The sequence below is a fragment of the Danio aesculapii genome, chromosome 3 (assembly GCF_903798145.1).
Source record: "Danio aesculapii chromosome 3, fDanAes4.1, whole genome shotgun sequence".
NCBI classification, from domain to species: Eukaryota; Metazoa; Chordata; class Actinopteri; order Cypriniformes; family Danionidae; genus Danio; species Danio aesculapii.
Window position 1 is genome coordinate 56,312,695 of NC_079437.1, and position 26,348 is coordinate 56,339,042.

Here is a 26,348-nt window from a genome sequence, read left to right on the forward strand (position 1 = left end):
GACAGAAAGAAAGAGACACACACAAATAGAGATACAGACAGACAGCAGCTGTATAGTCAACCATCAGACAGACAGACAGAATGATATAGTCATACAGACAGACAGAGATTTTTAAATAAGACAGATAGACAGCTTGTCACCTGTAGCCGCACGTTGAACATCATGGAGGCGATGACATACAGATATGGGAACCTGACTCTGAGTCTCCAGGCGAGATCAAAGAAGATGAGCAAAGTCCTGCTGAGACCTTTAGAAAACACGCCGTACGATCCCGAAACACGCAGCACCAAATGCGCCAGTCCCGCCATAAGAGGACGCTTCACTGCCGCTCTCAGACACGACACAGAGCAGTCATCTCGGCTGAGCTGAAAACATCCTCCACCCTGTTATTATTCTCCCCAGAAAAGATGGACTCGCGGCCGGATGTTGTTAACGTCTTGTTCCTGTCAACGCCAGAATAAGTGCACGGAGTTACATTTTTCAACGAATTTAGTACCCCCTTTTGAAGGTTTATATTGTATAAAGTAAACTTTGATAATTTTATATATATATAAACGCACATTTTTTCATATGTAAGTTATGTTATTGGCCATAATTTGGCTGCTAATAAAACATTATTAAACTTATTTGTTCATTTAACCTTGTTTCAATTTTTTTATTTAGTTTTGCTTGTCATTATGTATATTTTTGCTGTATTTGTAATTCGTTACACAAAAAAATCTAATACAATTCAAATAAACTTAATCAAAGTTTGCAAATAATGACGATAATCAATCAATAAAACAAGAATAAAAAAATACAAAGCATAACATTAAACAAACAAAAACATACGGGCCTTCTATCGTCTTTATTCTTCAATAAACTAAAGAGACTTCTTCCTGAATTAGATTTTAACAAACGTAAAGATTCCCAGTACTGGGTTGCGGCTGGAAGGGCACCCGCTGTGTAAAACATATGCTGGATAAGTTGGCGGTTCATTCCGCAGTGGCAACCTCTGAGAAATAAAGGGACTAAGCCAAAAAAAATGAATGAATGAACGTAAATATTTACAGTATAGCCAAATTTTCTGGAAGTAGCTATGTAGACAGTCAAAATCTCTTTCATGGTGAACTTTTATATTGGAGGGAGCTGAGCGGAAGTGCGCTTGTAAATCTGCAGGAGTTGTTTCCTGTCTTGGGTGGTGGCTTCAAACTTTCTTACTCGCCTTCATTCCTGTGTGCGGGAATGAGAGGAGGAGGAAAAGTTATTTTACAGAAGCGGCTTACCGTGCAGCTGTGACCGGTGTTGTTTGAAGCGGCGTCGTTCGTTTGAGGGGGTTTTCATCAGTTTCGCGTGGAGGGAGAGCAAATATCGAGTAAAAGTCATGCAGGCCATCAAGTGTGTGGTCGTCGGTGACGGGTGAGTGACTTTACTGTCCTCGTGGTGACATTTTCTCAATCTCAAGACACCTTTGGTCATTTTGTTACACTGTTGGCGTCTGTAAGCTTATTTAAACAGCTTTCTTTGTCGTCACGGATGTGTGCGTTTCTCCTCTGATGTGACGTCACTCACATTAACTTGCATGAGAGTCACAGAGAGCATGTGAAATCCCATATAAGAAATGTAACACTGTTTTAAAATGGAGGTTAAGTTGGTTTTATATTAGGATATTCAGACATTCTGCTTAATAATATAATCTCAGGAAAGTATATATTGAAAATTCTAAACAGGGAAAGCATATTAGCAGCAAATGACTATCAAAGTACAACATTAACACTATCTAATTGACTGTGAACAAAGTTTTGAAGTCATACTTGTTTTGAAGTCATACTTGCATGCTAATTCCGGTCGAATATTCAAAGTAACATGGTAAACAATATAGAGACTGCTAAATGAACGAATGTGCGAATATAAAACCAACTTTACCTCTATTGTTTTAAATGCCATCCCAAAAAGAATTAGTATAACTCACAAACATTAATATTTCTTATATATGTATAAAAAAACACAGAACCGTCATTATTAATACAAGATATTATTATATGTGATAAGAATTTATCAACAACAAACTTATTTTTTCGAATAATCCAACAACAAAAAAAAATCTAATTGCTCCAAGAGGAAAATTTTATTGGTCAGCATTAATACAAAATGTAGATTGGAAGAGAACATGGTGTCTTCCATATACATATGTTATCCCAAACAAACAAAGGAAATTAATTTTTAAATTCTACACAAAATATACCAGATCAATGCCTTTATCTCAAAATTTACTGATATTGCAGATACTTGTTCTTTCTGTCAGGAAAGTGAGGAAAGTTTAAACATATATTTTACATGTAAAATCTCACAAACCTGACAAACCTCAAATATATTATTTGCATATTCTAATCCCAAATGTAAGAATAAGGAATACCCTTTGATTTTTTTTGATTTTTATTTCTTTTTTTAAATATTTCCCAAATGATGTTTAACAGAGCAAGAAAATTTTCACAGTATGTCTGATGATATTTTTTCTTCTGGAGAAAGTCTTATTTGTTTTATTTCGGCTAGAATAAAAGCAGTTTTAATTAAAAAAATAAACAATTTTAAGGTCAAAATTATTAGCCCCTTTAAGCTATATATTTTTCTGATAGTCTACAGAACAAACCATCATTATACAATAACTGGTCTAATTACCCTAACCTGCCTAGTTAACCTAATTAACCTAGTTAAGCCTTTAAATGTCACTTCAAGCTATATAAAAGTGTCTTGAAAAATATCTAGTCAAATATTATTTACTGTCATCATGACAAAGATAAAATAAATCAGTTATTAGAGATGAGTTATTAAAACTATTATGTTTAGAAATATCTCCGTTAAACAGAAATTGGGGAAAAAAAAATAAACAGGGGGGCTAATAATTCAGGGGGTTTAATAATTCTGAGTTCAACTGTGTGCGTGTATATATATATATATATATATATATATATATATATATATATATATATATATATATATATATATATATATATATATATATATATATATGTATGTATATATGTATGTGTATATATATATATATATAATAAATAATTAATATATAAATAAATAAATAAACACATTAAATAAACACACACACACTAACACAAAGAGCGCTATGTTTTCTTGTTCATCTAAATAATAATTAGAAAAAAGAGTGCTTTTTACATTACACTTACATTACCAAGACATGACAAGTATCACTGAATGATTGTGTGAATATAAAACCAACTTTACCTCAGTACTTCACTGGAGTATCATTAACTTCAGTATTATGATTGTAGACTATACTTCCAAGGATGACTTAATTTCGTTAGTTTGTATTTCAACACTATTTCCTTAAATCCTTACAAAACTGTTTAGCCAAGTTAATGATTACGCTGTTCATATTTTACATTAACTTCCAAATGAAAGCAGCTCTTTGATTTAGAAATAGAAGTGCAAGTCAAGTCACATTTATTTCTCGAACACCCTTACAATGTAGAAAAAAAGCGGTCAACGTAGATTTTTTTTTTTTATAGCAGTGTATTAACATTACCTTTTTGAACCTTTTTTTTATTATTATAATTATTTGAATATTACAGGAAATATGAATATAAATAAAAAAACATCAAGAAATAATTAAAATAAATAAATAAATTGACATAATAATGAAACCAATGAACTGTAGCCAACTTTGTCAACAAATTAAAATAAAAGAAATGGCCTTCGCACGATAACCGTTTTCAAGGTATACCATGGTTTGGAAAAGTCAAGGTTTTAAAACCGCCAACATTTTCTGCTATATTGTTTCTAAGGTATGTGTACGATTTTTTTTATATACTTTTTGTTTGGTTTTTTTGGACAACAGTATCTCCAGCAGAAACATATTCAAACAGCAGAAAACATATTCAAAGATGTCATTTTAATAGTAAAGAAATCTGTGTTTTTGAAACAAATGATCAGATTTCAATTATTTTATTTTATTTTTTTATAAAGATTTGTTTTTGGCCTTTTTGCCTTTATTTGATAGGACAGTATTTAGATAGGAAGTGAAGTTGGAGAGAAAGGGAGAGAGGGGTAGGGAAATGTCCTTGAGCCGGGATTCGAACTCAGGACGCCCTGATGGGCTACTGCACAATATGTCAACGCGCTAACCACTAGGCTATTGCGCTGACTCAATTATTCATTTTTATTATTTAGCCTGACGTGTTTACTGTTCCAAAATATCATAAATCTTTCTCAAAATAAAATATATTGTGTTCAAAGGGGAAAAGGTTTATTTTTTTTACCCAGATATTTAAAGGAAATATATTTTAGAGCAGTAATCACAATACCGTGAAACCATGATGTTTTTATCCAAGGTTATCATACAGTCAGAATCTTATACCGGCCCATGCCTAAAATGAAATGTACATATAGACATTATGATTTAAAATAACTACCTAATTCCATGGTACAATGTAGAGGTGGGCGATATGACCTAAAATTAATATCACGGTATTTTTCATCTTTTGAACGGTGACGGTATAATATCATGGTATTACTTTAAATAGCAAAATAATATACATCTCAAGGAAGAACAGACAAAAGAAAGTCTCACTTCTATCACTCTTTAAAAGTTTTGGTTTGGGTCATTTTAAATGCTCAGTCTCGTTATGAGCTGATCTTCATTTCTCTGTGTTGGTAGAATAAAGCAGGCGAGTCAGCCGCACCAATTTATGAGCACACAGAGCAGGATTCTCATGATGACCACCAGCGCAATACCGTTCTTTGTTATGAGCTGTAGTTTCAGTGTATACTTAGTAAAGGCGAGTTTCTTTGGCGATGATGTCTACAGTATTAGACTTTATATTTAGCGGACATTTGCGCTGAACACGCGGTGAATGCAACGCATCAAGATTCAGGCACCTTCTCCGAAAACACTCGATTGATCTCAGCTGGCGGATCAACATTTACCTCATGTTATGATCGCTGTCATCTGCGCCATTATTATTATTATAACTTTAGGTGAGGTTTGCAAACCTGTGCACTTTTCACTCTTCAGCCGTTTGCATTTCCTGCAGTAACAAAAGCTCCCTGTTATCTGACAGCGGGAAGCGTTGAGTGACTGACAGCTAATATGAACCAATACAGCAGCAGGGTAGAGCGATTCAGCAAGTTTTTAGAGAAAATCAAATCAGATTGCACTACAACCATTATATTCAGTCGCACAAATGCTCCCAAATATATTATGAGGGCGCATAGATTACATTTCGGGCGCTTATGTGACCAAAATGGTTGCAATTTCGAGCCCTGTAGTATAAGGACATTTATTCAGACCACAACTGAACGTTTGAAGAAAATTAAATGCCTTAATATTTAGAATTAGCTATTATTGATGTAAATGCAGCCGTTCAAGGCGCATAATTGGTTTATTACGGTATTGACGGTAATAGAAAATCCATGTCGTGGCGCAATGTCACACCGGTGATGACTATGACACCGATGTACCGCCCACCCCTAGTACAATGTTAAAGATTACTAATCTTAACAGTGAGTCATCCTTTTTGTTATTAATTTCCATTAGAGACTTTTTCAAAGTTTCCATTTCTAATAAAAATAAATAGCATTTTAGTATACCTTTCACACATTTCTTTTTCTGAATAAAATATTTACCTTGCAAGATGTGAAAATTAACGACGTAATTCTTTTTCTTTTGTGTCGGGGAAAAAGCAAATGCATTAGATTTGTAAATGGTTCTTCACATAAACAATGATGTCACGACCATCCATAAAGATAAATGTGTTTATCGGCTGTTTTAAAGCACAAGTTAAAGTCTCAAATAAAATGTGCTCATAACAGTACGTCATGATAATGAGTCTATATTGGTCTTTGTAAACTCTGCTTTACTATTTTACCGAATGCAAATATCTGAATGTGAATTTACAGCGGGGAAAATAAGTGTTGAACACGTCACCATTTTTCTCAGAAAACATATTTCTAAAGTTGCTGTTGATTTGAATATTTCCCTGGATGTTGGTAACAAGCAAAGAAATCCATATATGCAAAGAAAACAAATCTAATTAGATTACAAATTAAGTTATGCGTAATAAAATGAAATGACACAGAGAAAAGAATTGAACACATGAAGAAAGGAAGGTGTAGAAAGGCAGCAAAAGCCAACACAGCAGCTGAAATCCCTCAGTAGTTCTTCAGCAACCCTTTACCCTTCCTCATTGTAAATGAATATTAGCTGCTTCAGTCCAACATCTACATTAGCAGGATGATGAAGATGAAACCAGGGTGGACATTTCAGCAAGACAATGATCCAAAACACAACCAATGAAACTCTCAAATGCTTTCAGAGAAAGAAAATCAAGCTGTAGAATGGCCCAGCCAATCACCTGACTTGAATCCAATAGAAAATACAAAATAAAGATCAGATTTAATAGACGAGACCCACAGAACCGTCAAGATTTTTACACCTGTTGAAGTCTGTGAAAAACTCACACCTAAGCAATGCATGAGACTTCATATAAGAGGCATTTATAGGCTATCATCACCACTGTCAAGCCTTTTATATAAAGTATTAAGTATGTTTCAGTAGTTCAGTACTTTTTCCTTGTGTCATATCATTGTTATAACACACAAATAATTTTTCACATTTTTTTTTGTTTGTATTGTTTGGGTTTGTACCAAAATCTGGTTCAATTCCATGTCTGTTTACACTTATTATTCCCAGGAAAATACGTGATTTGTTCAATGCTTATTTTCCCCTCTGTATAGCCACTGCAGGCTCTCCTCGATACGAGAGATTAGTTAGCAGTTCTAGTTTAATTAAAACTGATTTAGTTCAGCTTCATACAAATGTCACTGCTGAAGGACGCTCCACCAACACACAGCCTTGGAGACGTTTTCATTACAGTTGAACACTGTAATCAGGAAACACCCATATATTAAACAGCACAATGTGAGTTTGTTACTGTTTTAGCAAAGCTCGATGACCTCATTTTCAGCTGGTGTAGGTATGGCCACAGCTGGACTTTGATCTGTGCTTTAAAATGGACTCAATGAGTCAGGCATTGCTCAACTCTTCATGACTCCTGCTGTTTTAATGAGTGTGTGCGTCTCAACCAGTCATTCGGTCGTCATAATCTCAATATACATTTTTCAACCCTGTAAATCATATACATAAAGCGATTACTTGAAAGTGAGTAAACCCATTGCTTTACAAGCGACATGTAGACTTTACTTAAAAATGGATTATGCACATAGTTCATGTACTTAATATTCTTAAGGTAACAGGTTTACTCACTTCAGAGTCTAATCACTTCATACAGTGTACTGTATTAAATTTGATGCATGAATTTTTAATGTTTCGAAGTAATCCAAATTTTTTTTGTAAAGTAAATGGAGTAATAACTTATTATTTGGTCATTATTATTATTATTATTATTATTATTATTGTTGTTATTATTATTATAAGATGGAACACCTAAAACGATACTACTTTTTATTTAAGGAAGATCCAGTTAAAATATGTCAGAATATTGAGAGATTTGTATAGATTTGATCATCTTTTTAAAGTATTTATATAACATCTTACTAAGTAATTAACTAAACATATCTTAAGACATATTATTGGGAGATGTAGAACAAAAATGGATATTTATAGCATTTTATGTAAGTATTATGTCGGTTTTATTGATTTACATTACAGCCATTAGAACAGAGATGGCCAAAGTTGGCCATTGTGACCTTTGATTTGGCCAGCCATCCCATCGGATGGGAATGGGAGAATGATGGAGAGGGTTACGGGTGTTTAATTGCTGAGCTACAAAAAAAAGCTAATTGAAATTAAATGCTGTAAATGAATCAGATTTTTTTAAGTGTAAATACTGTCATTCGATAGATAGAGGACTATGCAGAAGACATACCGTATTAAATTATTTTACATTATTACACGTTATTAAATAAATTAGGAAATTACCCATGGCTATATTTACTCCTGGGCCACTAGCATCAATCAAATTTGGGTTTTTTAGGGCACACCCCTGCATTAAAATTTCATCTGACTTTTTGGTCATGCAAACATGAAATTTTTTTGCACGTATTTGTTTCCAAGCAACAAACAAAAAGACTTTGAGGCTGATGTCATTCCCAGGATTTCCTTTTTCCCTATTTATATTTCCAGGGTTAACTTTTTTTTAATATGTAATATATTTCATATTTGATATGTCGTGTATCAAGGCAGTTTGGGTTTCAGTGTCAGGTATCTCGAATGTTTTCTTTTTTAAATTTACAGTTTAATTTGCTTGTCACATATTAATTTAAAGCACAAATCTTGCTATTAATAAACCATTAAGTGTGACTTTTGCCTTAATAATCTCCTATTTTGCAGTTTATTAAAGGGTATTAAGGTAGTAGTTAGGTTTAGGTGTTGGGTAGGATTATGTATGTAGAATTAGGGCTTGGTGATAAAGTCAATTTATTAATTTTCAGTAATTTATTGACTGAACACCATTGTCAATAATGATTAAAGTTTGGTATGAAGGTTCGGTATGAAGCGCTATAGTTTTATTAAAATGTGGCTACTACCATTGCACACTCTTTGTAACATTTTATTTATCAAGATAAAGAGTTTAGCTAACTCTTAACACTTATGATTGTATTAATATAAAACATAAGAGATGAGAGATTTTTGTTAATTTAAATTTTTTTTGACTTGCAACAATTGGCCTTAGTAATGATGGTAAATTAAAATAAATTGGTTAAAAATCCTAATATTCTAAATGTATTGTTAATACACTTATATATATATAATTATTATATTATTATTTTATTATTTAATTTATTATTAATTTTTTTTCTGCTGAATCATAGGACCACGAGGCGGGAATCGAACTCGGGTTGCCATGAGCACCGCAGTGCATGTGTCGACGCACTAACCACTACACCACTGGCGCCACTTGTCTATACATTTCCTTCATTCACTGGGTTGCCAGGTCATATAAACTTAAATCTACATTTACGTCTTGCTCAGTAAACCCAACACCTCTTTCAGATGTAAGAGGAAGTAAACGGCATTAAATCAAATCTCAGGCCTGCAGTGGGAGTCAAAAGAGAGAGCACTTCACCAGACTTGTTTTTCCACTTATTGCTGATAGTATCCTGCAGCGTGGCTTGTTTACATCTTGACTTGTTTTATCTTTTTCCCCCTCTTCTCATTCCAGGGCTGTGGGTAAAACATGTCTGCTGATCAGCTACACAACCAATGCGTTTCCCGGAGAGTACATCCCCACAGTGTGAGTCTTCTGCATTATCAGCACAGACTTCATTTGAAGTCAGTGTTTATACCCATAGCTGAAAGAGCCATTCCAGGATGATACTACTATATATATTTTTTTCTTTAGGTCATAAGCATGTTTATTAAGTTGAGCTTTTGAGTTTAAACCCATTTTTTTATTCAGCTCAGAGTATTTTGGGGGAAATTTTGATTTAAAAAAAAAAGCTGATATACTTTAAAAATAGCTATATATATATATATATATATATATATATATATATATATATATATATATATATATATATATATATATATATATATATATATATATATATATATATATATATATATAAATTGACCTTTTTCTGAAATGCGGCTTGCAATTTATTTTAGAACTTCCGATTCAGTTGCCTATGGGAGAAGTGACTAGCAATAATAAACGACAGAAAACGGTAAAACTGCTTGCTCTACAAACAAGTGCGTTCAGGACTATACATAAAAAGGTATAAATTGATAAAATATCAGTTTGCAACATCAAGCAGCATAACGAGCTGTTTTTGAATGTCTAAAAATCAATGGAAGTGAATGAGACGGAAATGAGTCTCAAGCCAAAAAGTTTCCAATGGCTGCTCCCGCTTGCATGTCAAGAATAAGGTCAATAGAGTGGGATTATGTTTTGCTCTTATAGTCATTTTTGTATATAGATTATTAGATTGTATATTATAACTGATTTTATATATAGATTGTTTTATTACTTGTAGTATGTAATACAGGCTATCTGCAGGGTCTTTAAGTCTTACTGTCTTAAATTTCAAAAACCAAATTTTAGGCCTTAAAAAGTCTCAAATCCACTGAAATATTGTGCTGTAGGTCTTAAATAATTTTAAACAGGTCTTAATTTTCCTATTTTTCCTATGCTATCCAATCGGGCCAAAACACATCCAGTCACTAAAAATAGATTTCAATAAAAATTTTAAGAAACGTTTATTTCTTAACTCTATTTAATCATTAATATGGTTTGATTTTTATCCTTACAATAACATTTGCTTTTAAGGTTTGAACTCGACCATTAAAAAAGCGTTTAGCTTTGTGTGAGTCTGAAATTTCATTCATTGTGGTCTTAAAATGGTTTTAAAAAGGTTTTAAAGTCTAAAATTTGGCTTGATAAAACCTGCAGAAATCCTGTAATAGTATGCACTTGTAGGCTAACATAGCTTGTGTAATATTGCTTTTTTTTCTTCCTCTAGTAAACATTTAAACATCTAGTAAACATTACTCGCTCACTGAAATTAAAGCTAAATTACAGTGAGGTGCTATTTCTAAATGAGCTTTTCTAACAGGCGTTAGTATAGGAGAGAGAAACCACAGTTTGATTCCCTTTGAATACATTGAATACATTTGATCTATTGTTATGTCAGTGATTGTCTTTGTCTCTTATACCTTTTTGTACCTTCCTTGTACTTTTATGGTCTGCATTAGAGGCTTTTTTTTATACTTTTGATTGAACAGCACTTTGGATCAATTGGTAGTTGTGTGAAAGTGCTTTATAAATAAAGAGAAAGATAGAATCATTTAGTCTAGAGAAATCTGTCATGTCTTCATATTCCTAAAACTAATTATTAGGCCTTAAAAAGTCTTACATTTACCGAAATATTGGATTGTGGGTCTTAAATCATTTCAAACAGGTCTTAATTTTCCTATGTCCATGAAAAGCTGCTCGTTCAGGCCTAAATCATTCAATCACCAGCAATTCATCTCAATAGAACTTTTAGCAAGTAGTTAGCAATATTTAGCAATATAGTTTAGTTATCTTCCTTTTAATATCATTCGTTAAAAAGTTCTCTATTTATTATGATGAGGACACTGACCTGGAGAGACAGTTGTGCATATAGTTAGCCTTTTGAAAATAAAGGTTATGTTGAAAAAAGTGCATTTATGAAACCTGCTTGTTTTGATACATTATACAAAATATGAAAAGAAATAAGTAAATTAGAATTTCTTTGAGGGTAGTAAAAAAGATTTTCTTTAGGAAAAAATTCCTTACAGTGTTTATTCCTGTAGAAGTCTTAAATTTAATTAATAATAGTGTTAAAAAGTCTTAAATTTGACTTCATAAAATGTAATGTGTTAAATTTGTGAATGAAAAAATTCCCTTACACCATGAATGTTTTATTTAAGTTCTGTTTATATAGTTTAACACAGCAGTTATAGTTCTAGTGCTCATTTTTAAGTATTTTAAGTTGTTCCTCTTCATAAAAATAGCAAAGGAAGCTGCCATGGTGTTAAAACAAGGATTAATGTTGAGAATTGCTTTGCCTTGCACCTCACAGATTTGATAATTATTCGGCGAATGTCATGGTGGATGGGAAACCGGTGAATCTGGGTCTGTGGGATACAGCAGGACAGGAGGATTACGACAGACTTCGCCCTCTCTCGTACCCTCAGACGGTGAGAGCACAGACCTGCACATGACTTTTCCTATCTTTACTACCAACCAAAGTGTTTCTAACCAAACATTTATTTATTTAATAATTGTTTTGCAAAGTAAAATGTCATATCTTACAAATGAAATAACTTCATGTAACAAAGTAAATCAACTTCTAAATGAACAGTGATTACTATATGGCATTTGTAATTACATTAACTTCATATAAGTAATAAATACAGAGTATGTGTGTGTACGTTAACAGATGATGAGTTATTCTAAAGCTGTTGCTGTCACATTTTACAATAAGGTTTCATTAATTGATGTTAGTCGTTAGGGGTGTCTAAATGAATTGTGAAAATCCGCGATGCAGATGGGGACAATTCGATATCAGTTCAGTAAAAGGTCATAACTGGTTATTACGTACTGACGTCATTAATCTCCCTTGCGCAATGTCGCTGTAGAAAACTATGGTGAAGGAGGCGAGGGCGACTAAATAAAACGCTCCTACTACTTAAAAGGTAGATAATTATGCACAATTCAACTGCTTCTGAGTTTGCTGGAAAGTCTTTTATTGACACTGAAGAAGGCACAGCAGATGAGCCGCGACTGCAGCTGGTCCAGAACGCAGCTGCCAGGCTCTTAACAGGCACAAAAAAACGAGAACACATTACACCTGTACTGGTTTCCCTACACTGGCTGCCAATCCAGTTTAGAATTCAGTACAAAGTTCTGTTGTATGTTTTTAAATCCCTCCATGGCCTGGCCCCTGAGAATATTTCTGAGCTAATTAATATACACCAACCTGTGAGATCTCTTCGCTCTAAGGACTGTCTCTGTAGCAGCTCCAAGACTCTGGAACGATCTTCCACTTTCCTTAAGAACAGCTCCAACTTTTGAGTCTTTTCAGAGGTCACTGAAAACACACTTATTTTCTTTAGCTTTTAATCATGTGATGTGAGTTTATGTATTTTAGTTTTTGTGTATATTTGCATGCGTTTTATGTGTTTTTTGTACAGCACTTTGGTACCCATTGTGGTTTGTTGAAAGTGCTATATAAATAAATTGAGTTGAGTTGAGTTTTCACTACTAGGGAGAAATTCTGTAAAAATCCATCTCTCTCTCACTTTGGACATTTGACCCGCTGGCGTGTTTGTGGGGTAACTTTCCTCTTGTGGATACTTGTGGATCCAGACCATAGACTGTAAAATATATGGACGTAGCATCCGTGACGTCACCCATAGGTTTCTAAACACTGCAAAAGAAGCTACATGTAGGCGCGGCCAACCGTCGCCATTTTGTTCGCGCGTCATCGCACCCACGTTTGTGTTCTGACCACATGTGCTTGGCTGTACACTATATCAATAAAGTGTTTAGACTTTTGAAAACACTGTAGTCATACATTGAGCCACTAAGCATTGTTCTTATGACGTTTTTCTACAGGAGGAAAACGCAAATTACTTCCAAACACTTCAGATATAGTGTGTGTTAGTAAATGCAAGACTATTGATGAACTCCAGGCATAACTCTGTATGATAACACTTCAGATGACTGTTCTAGAGCCTACAGCTAATCAATCTGTCACATTCTGGAGTGCTTTACGAGTCTGAAGAAAAATATTAATGATAAATGATCTTAAATAAAACAAATACATTTATAGAGATGGTGGATAAGTATATAACTTTACTCACATGGGAAACGAGGCCACATGAATGGTTTGTGAGCACAATTAAGTGCACACAGCATGCCATATCATCTGATAATTGTAAGAAATAATTCCAAAAGGCAGCTGACTGTGTAAAGCCACATAAAACAACACAAAAATACGATGAATATGCCGAGATCAGTAGCTAATCTGCTGGATTCAGCTGAGGTGAAGTGACGGCGACCAGCGAGACCTAGCTGTCACTCAAGTGGCCACGCCCTTAATTATGCAAACTTAATATAACCTAATATAAAGGAAATGGATGAGTTATAAAAAAAATTCACCCCCTCACAGTTGTCATGGAGGGTAATAATAGCTATATGAACCAAAATCGTTCTTTGTACCAGGCTGTAAACACCTTTTTTTCTGCTGTAAAGTTGGCCATTCTAACAGTGGGCTCAATTACAATTTGCTCTATTATGGAGCCAGGACTAGTGGAATTTTGATGAATTGCAGTTTCAGTTACTTCCGTATTGGCTTCCCGAGGGAGAGCGGGAGGTTGCCGCTTGATCCAGACACGAGCGTGCCTGAGGTGCAAGTTTTCTCCACTGTGTCTATTATGGATTACCTGTGATAACTTCGTATTATGCGCAAATAGACTGTAACTGCGGCTGTTCTTCCTGCGTCACTCATCGGTTAACAGTGCTTTCATTTCCAAAGCCAAGTGCAGCCCTTTCTGTTGAGCGGGTGAAGACGATGACGAATCATAGGAGTGTAAGACAGCTCTCAAAAGCAAGCGGGATAATATTCACATTAGTTTATTTGCTATAAATGCTCATGCTGTCTTCTGTGCAAGTATTGGAGTTTTGTTTGATGCATTCAAAAAGAGTGTTTTCTTTGAGCAGGTCAAATTAAAGGTACAGTTCATAGATCTTACTGCTTGTATTAAAGGACAATATTGTATTACAAATATAATATAAATATTAATATATTTATAGATTTTAATAAAAGAAATTCTTGTGTTGTGAAGAAAAAATCGAATCATGTATGGAAAGCATCGTCATTGCACCGATATATCGAATTAAACCGAATCGATGGCATGATAGTTGTAACCGAACCGTGAGACCAGTGTAGGTTCACATCCCTATTAGTTGTTGTGTTTGTGTTGTGTTTGGCATTTATTAATCATAGTTCAACATTTACAAATACATTATTGATAAACTAACAATGAACGACTTTTTTTTTTACCATAGGTGCCCTTTAAAGGAAAAAATCTACTTTTCAAGCTGTTTGGACAGACATATGTGCATGTATGGTGTATAGACCATCATATTTGGGTGATATAAACACACCCAGTGCTTTTTTTTTTTCAATTTAACAACATAAAAACGGTGGACCAATTGGAGCGGTTTTCAAACCGACCACAACTTTACGTAGGAGAGCGGTCCCCCCGCCCACCAATATTGATTGACAGGCGCGTCATCATATCCTCAGTTTGTTGATTCACATCCGCCATTTTTAGCGTGAGTCGAAGCGATATCACTAAAGGAACACCCTAGCTCTATTTTTAGATGCAAGGCTCATTGGGCTCAACACAAGAGCAATATTCTCCACATTATCGCTCTAATCGGAATTATTGGTTGTATCTTTAGGTAGGTTTGCAAACATGTGTACTTCTCATTGAGTCTACCTTATACTTCAGCCATTTGCATTTCTCGCGGTCCCAGAAGCTCTCTGTGATAGCATGCGGTTTAGAATTCTAAACATAGGTTTCTATCAGGGTACACTCAAGTCGACGGCTGGGCGCCGCGGACCGCTGCAGACTTGAAGCGCCGTTATGTGTACCCTGATAGAAACCTATGTTTGGAATTCAAAAATGCGTGGCTCGACGATTCGGGACGATTTCTGCTGCGAAGTTAATTCAGTGTGCATAGTTATTAGTTTCTGTGTACAAGCTCGGCACTTGAAACTAGCACTCTGTTTTTGAAATGATTTTGTACTCTCTGCTTGGTATGTGTCCGAGTCGTACATGTACAACTGAATGCGGCTCCTCTCAGTCTGCCTGTCAGACTCTGTTGCAAACGCAGAGCGGGTGAGCTCATGTCCCCGCCCCCTTGTTACGTTGGGCGGGAAGCCTAAACTAATCTACATGTGAAGCAACACACCCATAAATCAGCGAACTGTGGACACGCCCCCAACATGACACTTTTTAACACATTATAATAAAAAAATCTGAATTGTGTTTTAAACTGAACCTAAACTGACACACTCAGAAGAACCATAATATTATTATTAAATCATAAAAAAGAGGTAAACTATGGGCCCTTTTACTATTGTTAACAAAGATGAGCAAACAGTAATAAATGTTTGCTTTTGTCATCTTAGTAAAGATATGACCTAATGCAACATTCTTGTAAAGTGTTGCCGCTTTTGCTTTCGCAAACTATATTAAGACTGTTGGAATGAGGAAAGTCAGTTTGCTCATCTCTCCCTTTAATATTATCATATGTGTCACTTCTAAAAACAAAGTATCATCATGTCTTGTGCATTACTGGCAGAGCAGTAAAACCAGTCTCTATGCAGTGCTGTGACATTTAAACTAAGTCTTCAAAGCTTGTGGGAATAAAGCCATGTGCCAGATGAAACCTGGGTTTGAGGCTTGTATTGTTGATATTTAAATTACATGTCAAATGACAAATGAGGCTCTGTTTGCAAAGAGTACAATATTGGTTTGGTCCAAGTGTTGCTTTCATATCCAGACTTTTAAAATGTGCATTGTAGGTGATGTGTGTTGTCAGACCAGGGGTCTGTTCTTCGTACGTGGATTTACTCAATTAGCTGCATTTGGTTTTTGACTATTTGACATGATCCAGGATGGTTTCGTTCTTCAAAGCTCATCCGAGAGTTGTTGTCATAGCAACAGTTCTGGTAGCTCAAACCTGCTCAGGAGCAGACTCATTTCATATACACAGGACTAGATAAGGTCATTTTAGGCAAAGTTAATACTGAAAGTGTGTACCGAATGCTGATGTTTTCTTACAGTAGTAACCTATAGGTAGGCCCACACCGAATCTGCGCGCGCAGAAATCCGCAGATTTTTAGCCCTTCATTGAGTCTATGTATTTATTTATGTAAATGTATATTTATTCAGTTTTTAAATTAATTTGACTAATATTATTGTGATGTAATAATAGTAATATTAAAATGTTCTTATGATTTATTCACAATACAGTTTGTAAAGTAAAATGTTCTATCTTTTAGTAGATCTATTATATGAGAGACTTGCTTTGTTTACCAAAAAAGTGGATCTAATTGGATTTGCATTAGATAAACATTAGATAAAATAAAAAATGTTTTATTTTATTTAATATATTTAGTTTTTAGTTATGATACTCTTAAAATCATTCCGCATAAATCCACAGATTTTTTTAAAAATAAAATTTTCCATAGAAATGGCAAAAAATATCCGCAGATTCTGTTTGGCTCTAGCTGTATGTTATATACACTTGGGGGAAAAAAGTAAAATAGTTTTAAAATGTTTATATATCACATTTATAATAATTAATAATATTTAATATTAAATAATTCATAATATTTATGTTTGTATACATATAAGTTTAAAAATATATGCAAGTAAAACTTAGTTGATAAAAGTACAAAAACAGGGTGGTTCTCCCCAAGGGGATCAAAGAGAACATTTATTAATATGGATTTCTTTAGATACAAATGCCTACTATTTAAAGTTACCGATCCAGCTTTAGTACAGTTTCTGTAAGATAATAAACATGCACAATATTCCACTGTTTGTTTTTTCTTATAAAAGAATAATAACATATGCAGTCATGCACGTTTTGACAGCTAATATGCCAGTGATTTGATGCTCTGCACAAGTTGCAGACACCTTTACCAATATCAAAATGCTTTTTTGGTGCAAACTTAATTTCAATTTCTTACGCTGATTAAGACAGTAAAATAAGCCTAGGCCACTATAGGAAAGAAAATCTGATCTATAATGTATAACTAAATAAATTGCTAAATACTCTTGGCACATGAAAGTGTAAAGCCTGCAGCACACAACAAAGGTGGAAAGTTATTGCGTATCATATTTAACAAACCGTTTACTACGAATTTGATGTAATTTTGCTCACACGGATAATTGAATATTAATCAGATGATGTCATTACGCTGCTGTGCGGTCAGCCAATCGTTGCATTGCTGATCATGATTCTGAGGATCGATTGATCTGTCCTTCACAACACACAGCGATCTTACATCAGTTCATCCAGACATTTTAATCTGATTCGCGGACTTGTTTGAAGAACCAAATTAGCCAGAGATCAGTTATCAAGATTAAAAGATCCAGGATCTGTCAAATCATCTTCGATCATCTAAGCGAGGTATGAAGAACGGACCTCAGTATCTAGATTAGCAGAAGCAATTTTACAAGCAGAGAGGCACTGAGTTTACATCTATATTAGAATATTATTACATTACAATAGTTCATACATATTCGTTATACACGTTTTACATATTACACTTAATGTAATTGTTACCTTCTTTTGGAGAGGCAAGTTGCTTTTAAATGCTGATTTTAATCTTTTACCATGAACATCAGTGTCAGATCAGATCTATAAACTGTTGTCTCAGTACTTTCTGCTGGTGTATTGTTTGTAACTTAGAAATTATAATACTGGTAAAAATTACTAAAGAACAAATCGTTGTCACTCAAACGCAGATTTGCTCCGCAATGATCGATTAAAAGCATAAGCAAATCACATTTGTCATTTATAATTAGCTTGTGTGGGTGTTTGAATCAAGATCCTGATCTTTTAACGATTAAATGTGCAGCTATACACAAAGCATTAATGCAGTCTAAGCAAGTAGAAGAAAAAAAAAACTCACCTCAACTTCTTCCACCATTATATTTTTCAGGGAAGCCAAACAGTTGTTTTACTTGTGCATTAATCTTACATTTATAATGATCACAGATGTTGCTTTAAGTAATTAATTAAATATTAATTACATAGAGAAGTAGTGTTCATGTGAATGGTGCGTAATCGGTCAGCAATGGCTATCGGGTGAACACAAGAACTTGAAAGACCTCATGTCATTGTGTTTATTCGTTTGTTAATTGTCCTTCAGCTTAGTCCCTTTAATCATCAGCGGTCACTACAGTGGAATGAACCGCTGGCTAATCCAGCATATGTTTTAAACAGCGGATGCACTTCCAGCTGCAACCCAGTACTGGGAAACATCCATACAAACTCGCATGCACACACATACATTACGGGCAATTTAGTTTATGCAATTCACCTATAGATTTTATATAGATTATAGACCATAATGCTTTTATGCTTTGCGTGTATGCACAAGGAGAATGCTAAGAGCTTCCGGTCAGCAGCTGATGCGTGTAAACGGTCACATTTGGACAGCTTTGAAACGATAGTTTTAATCTATTTTACCTGCATTTATCTTCTTTAAAACTGATACTGTTGTCGATCAGCGCCACCTCCTGGACTGACCATTTAAAAAATGTGATCTAATAGGATGGAAAACAACTGCTGCGAGGCATTTTCCCCTCCTCGTCATCGCTAAAGTCACCTGTAATGTCCCACTAGCACACTGATTTAATAACTGTGACAAAGTGAAAATAAAGTGACGTTTTAAAATGACAGAAAAACGCACACCATGGTAAATACAACACACTAAATGAAATATAAATGGCTCGCGATTAGAATCAACATGCAAATCAGCCAGCAGAGTATCAGTAACGGACTTTTATGGGTCATTTTTGAAAATTGCATGACTTGCATACCTGTTAAGTTTCATGCCAGTAATCCGGTTTGCTCTATAATGCAGTGAATTATTGCATGTGTGCGTATAGCGTGTGTGTATTGAAGAGTCGCTGAGCTAACAGCTGACAGGCCAGGGAAACACACACACACTGTATTTCTGACGGCAGACACGTGAACTAGGAGAACGTTTTTTCTCGCGCTCTTGAACCCTGCTGAAAAATCCAGCTTAAACCAGCCTAGGCTGGTTGGCTGGTTTTAGCTGGTTGACCAGCCTGGTTTTAGAGGGGTTTTGACCATTTCCAGGCTAGTTTCCAGCCATTTCCAGCCTGGTCTTAGCTGGTCAGGCTGGAAAATGACCAGCTAAATCCAGCTAAAACCAGCTTGACCAGCCTGGTTTAAGCTGGACAACGCTGGTTTTGGCTGGGCTCCCAGCCTGACTAGGCTGGTAAAGCTGGTTTTAGCTGGTCATTTTCCAGCCTGACCAGCTAAGACCAGGCTGGAAATGGCTGGAAACCAGCCTGGAAAAGGCCAAAACCCCTCTAAAACCAGGCTGGTCGACCAGCTAAAACCAGCCAACCAGCCTAGGCTGGTTTAAGCTGTTTTTTTCAGTAGGGAACCACTTCTGACAAATTATAACGGCGTTAATACACACCTTTCAAAGTTGTGTGTCACAAAAACACTCCGCAATCCAGTCAAAACGCTGTTGAAACCCATTTTCGGAGCCAAAATTAGCGGTTGTGAACGCTGTAAACGGAAGTTCTTAGCATCCTACTGGACGACGCCGGTCGCTATGGCGCCCTCCATGCAGCAGTCAAGAAAAAGGTCTATAGCGCATGTCTTTGGACTTTGGGGGAAACCAGAACACCAGGAGGAAACTCCCACAAACACAGGGAGAACATGCAATCTCCACATAGAAATGGCAACTGACTGGGGTTATAAGTGTTCATATAATATATAAACCCCAGTACACTTGCACATGATATACATCAGTAATATTCATTCCTTCACCACCCATTGTCTCATTAATAAGCACAACATCTGCGTTACAAATTCATCTCTTATCGCGCCTAAAGTGAGCGAGCCAAGGCCAGTCGCGTTTCCACTATCACTTCCGGGGCGTAATCGGGCCAAAGCGGGGCTTCCTTGGGGCCAGCGTCCGGCCTTTTTCGGCCCGCCGAATACCTTGGGCCAAGGAGGGCCAACTGGGGCTTCGGGGCGGGGTTACGTACAAAGGCGGAGTTTTCCTGTCAGGTAAAGAGGAGACAAGATGCTTTCTTCCCTTACATTTGTTTTGCTATCGCGCTTGATCAACTCACTAAGAAGAAGAAAAAATGGATAGCAGCCAAAATCTGTGTTCGAAGTAAATGCCGCCGAACTCGAATGTCCTTATCCAGGGATCGCTGTCTGGCCTTACACCAACAGACCACAAACAGTAAAAAAGCAATCGCTTCGGTGTTCTCCATCTTCCAGCTCTCGTAGTGATGCCAGGTTGTGTTTGTGGTTATAATTTGAGTTTTTTGTTCCCGCTGAAGTGGGCGGGTTGTGTGACGTTTGATTCGGGGGACGTTCTGGGGGCGGTGTTTGCGTGACGTGCTGCGAGCAACTAGCCCGCAGTGGAAACGCGACATGATTTCGGCCTCATTTCTCAACCTCCCGGGCTATTGGCCCGGCCTGGCCCGATTAAAGCCCTGGCTCGCCCTGGCCCGATAGTGGAAATGCGGCTATTGGCTCAGGATGCATTGATTTTTCTTCAATTTTTTAGCAGAGTAGCTAGGTGTCACTAGAGAGCAATGCTGAACAAAGTCTCAGGTTATAAACCCTTTGGTCAAGCTATGGCTTCATTTCGCCACCACTATGTCTATGTGAAAATGAAATGCATTTGAGTGTTAATGTCACACTTTGGCTAAAGCTGTAAATGTGGAAGCACGGCCATTATCCAGCAGCTCATCATGAATGCTTTTCTCCCACAGGACGTGTTCCTCATCTGCTTCTCCCTTGTGAGTCCTGCCTCCTTCGAGAACGTCCGTGCAAAGGTAAGCTCTTTTCTTCCTCACAGCAGGAGGTAGAATAAACATCAGACATTACTGGAGCTTTAACGTTTAGCGCATTGCTGGATGTTTTAATAATGGGACATGTTGCCTCACGTGTGTTCAGTGGTATCCAGAAGTGAGACATCACTGTCAAACCACTCCAATCATCCTGGTGGGAACCAAGCTTGATCTGAGAGACGACAAGGACACCATTGAGAAGCTGAAGGAGAAGAAGCTCACTCCCATCACCTACCCTCAGGGCCTGGCCATGGCCAAAGAGATCGGTAGGTGGATCAAGTCATTCTGTAAAACTCATTTTCACTGGGGGCCATTTTAAGCATTACGGCTGCCCTAAAAGAGTCAGTTATAACTGTAAGACAATACAGTAAAATCGACACGTTTTACCTCTTCTCAACAGGGAAAACCACTAACATTCAAGAATGCATGATGCTGTCATGACTTTGCAATCAAACAATGTCGTTATAATGAAGTCAATAGAGCACAAACAGCAATGAAAATAATGAAAGGGTAGTAATTTAGAACGGTACACAAGGGTTAAGCGCCATCTAGCGTCAGTGAGGGATTTTTCACGCTGACACAGCTCATCACCATTGAAAATTTCTTAGGAATGAAAGTGAAAAATACTTGTGTCAGTCCTTGGTGTTAGAGGTCTGCATTCCTACGGCTGTACTGCGGGACCCGACTAGATTTGTTGCAGCGCAGGAATAAATTTTCGAATAAAACTCCGCAACGGTCAGTAACTTTGGTGTAATTTGATTTCCTCATTTTTATTCCTCATTCTAACAGTGCTTATGGGCTGTGCAATTAATCGAAATCGAATCGCAATTTGAAACGTTGCGATTAGCTAATCGCAAGAGGCTACGATATGAAATGTATATGTATTATATATTTATAATGTGTGACTGCCGTCTGTGTGTAACAAGTCTTTCAAGCCAGTTGAGTGAGCACACTTTCGTTCTGCCCAATCAGAATTGCGCGACCAAACTATGCGGAAAACCCACAATAAAATAAAAACAAACAAACAGAAAAGCATGGATAAGTGGGATGATGGCGTCTGCCTCTTCAGAAGCAATGATAGACAAATTTATATTACAGAAAAACAGCACATCAGTAATATGGGAATATTTTGGTTTCAAAGTCACAGACGCTGAACAAAACCAGGTAATTTGTAAGAGCTGTCGCAGAATTGTTGCCAGCTCAAGGAAATACAAAAACCAGCACCTAAATTGACTACAAAATTAAATTGTAAATCGAATTCGCAATATCTGTAAAAAAAAATGCAATTAGATATTTTACTCAAATCGCACATCCCTACTCATGACTGTTTCACATGCTAAACGCATGACCAGTGCTTTCTGCACATGCTCTTTTTTCTGCACAGTCTGTGCTCACATCATCTGCATAACACTGCTCAGAGCAGGCTTTAACAACATGGGGGAGCAAAGTAAAAATGCGCTGTCCTTCAGCTTGCATTAGAAAATGGTCAGTTTACTGTTAGGAGACCCACATTAGACAAGGCTGATGTAGGCAAGTCTTTTTCATGCGTCAGTTTCAAATGGAAAAAAATTACTCTTTGAGTGATCTAAAAGTTTTACGCTTTAGCAGTCAGAAGACTGGAACCTCAGGTTTAAGGCGGCACTCATGTCTCATCATGAAGGGGCAAACAAAACTGACATTTACCCTACAATCCTGGCACAATCTACAGTTTTAACTGTTAGTCCTGTCTTTTGGTACCCAATTGAAACGTGATGTTTTGGAAACCATCAATTCAGCGGGAACGTTCTGTTCGAGTAGAAAATTAAATAGCGGTTGAACAAAGGCTGAATATACTGCAGGAGTGGTGTCAGGTGCAGAGTAAAACCTCGCAGGAGCGGGACTAAAAAATCAGTCCCGTGCAGACCTCTAGTTCTTACAAATTACCTGGTTTTGTTCAGTGTCTGTGACTTTGAAACCAAAATATATTACTGATGTGCTGTTTTTCTTGGATATTAATTAGTCTATTAATGCTTCTGAAGCGGCAGACGCCATCATCCCACTCATCTACGCTTTTCTGTGTTTGTTTTTATTGTGGGCTTTCCGCATAGTTCTTTCATACAATTCTGATTGGGCACAGCAAAAGTGTGCTTACTCAATTGGCTTGCTTCCTATTGACTTTTAATGGAGTGATATTTCAAGCACCAACGCAAGCGTCAGCCAATCAGATCGCCTTCACAAATTCTTGTGCAGACGATAGCCAATCATGTTTGTGCAATACCAGAGAATAGCGATGTGTCAAAATGAAGGAAAAGCTTATCACTATTGATAATAACCTTATCTTTGAATACACCTTTATAGCCCATTTCAATGTGGTTATGTCATTGGCCCATAAACATTTCCTGCTTTATATCAAACTATTAATAACAAGAGACAATTCAATCATAACTTAATGTTAAAACGGCTATTATAACATTTATTTATCTCCAGAATAATTTTTTTTTTTAGGAAACACTGTGAAAATTTTCAGAAACATTATTTTAAATGAATAGGAGGACAAAAAAAGCAACTCATGTAAACACCTTGATCATATTATTGTCTTATTCAGATTAAGGCAAATCATTAGATTACTGATACCCATGTAAACATAGACACAAGCCCCAACCCTAGAAAAAAGGAGTTCAGTATTTTGCTGACAGCCTTTCCACAGTTTATATAAATATATTCATGTAATTCAAATATATAAAATATGAATGTTTACGTTAAACTTTAATTAAATTGTTCTATTAAAAATATTTTTAAAAAGATTTTGTCAAGTAAAAGATTTTTCTAGAGTCATCCACCATAATTTTGTGGCTCAAAAGTATCAGTTCAGGCACCGTTTTGGCACCGGTACCGTTTTAAAGTATCGATTTAGCACCAGTATTGAAATAATCCCAAAGGATACTCAACCCTAATTGGGATCTTTTTTTTTTTTTTTTTAACATCCCTCAAAATGGTCTATACATCAACACCACTACTTCAGTCCCTTGTTGTCGTGGTACAACCTGGATGTGATTGGCTGTCATCATTATGAGTTTTGAGTTTTTATAATGAGCCGGAGTCTGAGCGCCAAAAACGAAGCGTTTTGGAAACGCTGAAGAGGTCATTTTTATTTTAAAACGCTGCTGCTCCGTGTTAGTGTAGATGAGGAAAAACGGAGACCTCTGAAAACGGAGGCATGGTAGCAGACATTCGCCTATCTGATTGGAGCTTTTTCCTCAATATTAAGTAGCCTACAGAAAGTTCAGTCTTGCATCCTCTTCTTGTAAATTCAGACTTCGCAAGTTTGATATGGAAAACAAACTCCCGAGGACACGTCGGGTAAATCTTCAAAGCGAACAGTGTACTTTATAACTTCATTCACATCAGCCTGGCTACGTTGTTTCACTTTCTTAGCCAAAAAAAAAAAAAGAAAACATAAAACGAGGAACTGCCTATTCTCATTTTGATATTAGCAACTTGACAGACATCAAAAATGTTGAGGCGCCGTGTAGCTACATATTTATATGACTGTCATCTTCACTGTAATCATACAAAATGGAGCTTATAACATAACAGCATCCTTTCATTCTCATTGAAAATACGCAACATACCCTCTCTTTTGCTGAAGATCAGTTTTAATAATCAATAATGGCCATTATAAAAGTATAACATACAATAGGTTTATACAATATAGGAAATAAAGGCAAGCAATCAGTCAAATGTGCAGAATCAGTGTACGTGGTTACATAAATTAATAGGCGTAATCTGTGTGCTCAGCTGTATGTTACCTGAGAACAAGTTATAGATTCAAAAGACCAAAGTCGGGGAATATGTCCGTAGATATAGACTACAAGATGATTAACAAATATAGTGAGATTCAGCGGTACATCCTTGATGAACAGTCCGACGTGCACAGCTCTCGTCTGGGTAGATGACTGCATGGAGCTCAGACGTCCATACGCTGCGTCGCATGCCAGAGAGTGTGTGTGTGTGGTCACGTGATGTGCGTTTTCAGTGGTGTAGTGAGGATGGAGAGTTGTTCAGACACGCTGGGTGAAACAACAGTGTGGACGCGGATCGATTTCATTCTAAAACATATTAGTGTAAACGGGGCTTAAGTTGAAAGCTCTTTTAGGAGGTCTAATGCTTGTTTGTTTGTGTGCAGGGGCAGTGAAGTATCTGGAATGCTCGGCACTCACACAGCGTGGCCTGAAGACGGTGTTTGACGAGGCCATCCGGGCCGTACTATGCCCTCCACCCGTCAAGAAGAGAAAGAGGAAATGCTCTCTGCTGTAGTCTTGAGGAAACGCCGCTGTGATCCAAACTGTATTTCTAAGAGGAGAAGTGAGAAACGACACTACGGTTTCCTTTTTCACTTCCTTCACTGTAATTATACCAGTACAACTTTATACCTTCACAAACAAATGTTATCGATAGATGTAGTAAGAATTATCCCCTTTGACAGACACTACAGGACGACCCGCGGCCTTTGACTAATGGATGTTAGCGTTTAGTTCTTGAAGATGGTTCCTTCCATTGAGAACGCACAATGTTTGTTTACAGTCTTTGTTTGAAAGGAATGAAGATCTCGCCAAACAGCACTACATTAGGATGGGGCAGCATCACGCGTACTGATTTGTAACCCCTAAAGGGCAGCAATCATTTGGCAAACCAGAGCTAGCGGTTGAAGCCGGTGAGTTTTCAGTGAAGGCTTTTATCTCACACCTGTCTCTTAAACATGCGGTTCTGTTAATGGAAGGATGAAGAGTCTGAACTGATGTTTATCTGTCTTCATTATGAGCGTCTCTGCACACTATTTGCCATTTGTTTAGGGAGTTTATACTGTAATTAAAGGCCATGCTCATTATGAACATGAACGTCCAGGCCACGTTTCACTCTTGAATTGTAAAAAACGAATTTAGCTTTTTTAGAAACAGTTTCATGACTATTAAAGCTGTTTTACGTCATTTCTGGACTATATATATATATATATATATATATATATATATATATATATATATATATATATATATATATATATATATATATATATATATATTAGGGCTGGGCGATATGGCAAAAATGCAATCCTGATAATCATTTTCCATATTGAACAATAACTATATTTCAATATAAGTTGTTAATGCTTCCAGATTTAAAAGAGTACCCCGAAAATGACTTAAGCCAC

At 36.3% G+C, this 26,348-nt stretch overlaps 2 protein-coding genes across 2 annotated transcripts in view; one reads left to right on the top strand and one right to left on the bottom strand.

Moving 5' to 3' along the window:
• LOC130219951 (small integral membrane protein 10-like protein 2A) overlaps window positions 1-424 on the bottom strand; it is a 3,517-nt gene extending 3,093 nt beyond the window's left edge. The window contains exon 1 of the mRNA XM_056452452.1: window positions 141-424. Within this exon, the coding sequence (XP_056308427.1) occupies window positions 141-308 (168 nt within the window). The 5' untranslated portion in view covers window positions 309-424. The remainder of the gene's footprint in view (window positions 1-140) is intronic.
• Window positions 425-1,147: 723 nt separating this feature from the next.
• rac1b (Rac family small GTPase 1b) lies at window positions 1,148-25,918 on the top strand. The gene is made up of 6 exons (XM_056454268.1): window positions 1,148-1,398; window positions 9,195-9,266; window positions 11,578-11,695; window positions 21,083-21,145; window positions 21,267-21,426; window positions 25,326-25,918. Exons 1-6 carry the CDS (start codon window positions 1,364-1,366, stop codon window positions 25,454-25,456), a joined length of 579 nt encoding a protein of 192 aa, XP_056310243.1. The 5' UTR covers window positions 1,148-1,363; the 3' UTR covers window positions 25,457-25,918.
• The last annotated feature ends 430 nt before the right edge of the window (window positions 25,919-26,348 follow it).

What these genes read in the sequence shown, in the direction of transcription:
- rac1b (XM_056454268.1), top strand. Translation starts at nt 1,364, where the DNA reads ATGCAGGCCATCAAGTGTGTGGTCGTCGGTGACGG. An exon ending in TGTGTGGTCGTCGGTGACGG is followed by an intron (nt 1,399 to 9,194) that starts GTGAGTGACTTT and finishes TTCTCATTCCAG; the next exon opens with GGCTGTGGGTAAAACATGTC. An exon ending in GGCCATGGCCAAAGAGATCG is followed by an intron (nt 21,427 to 25,325) that starts GTAGGTGGATCA and finishes GTTTGTGTGCAG; the next exon opens with GGGCAGTGAAGTATCTGGAA.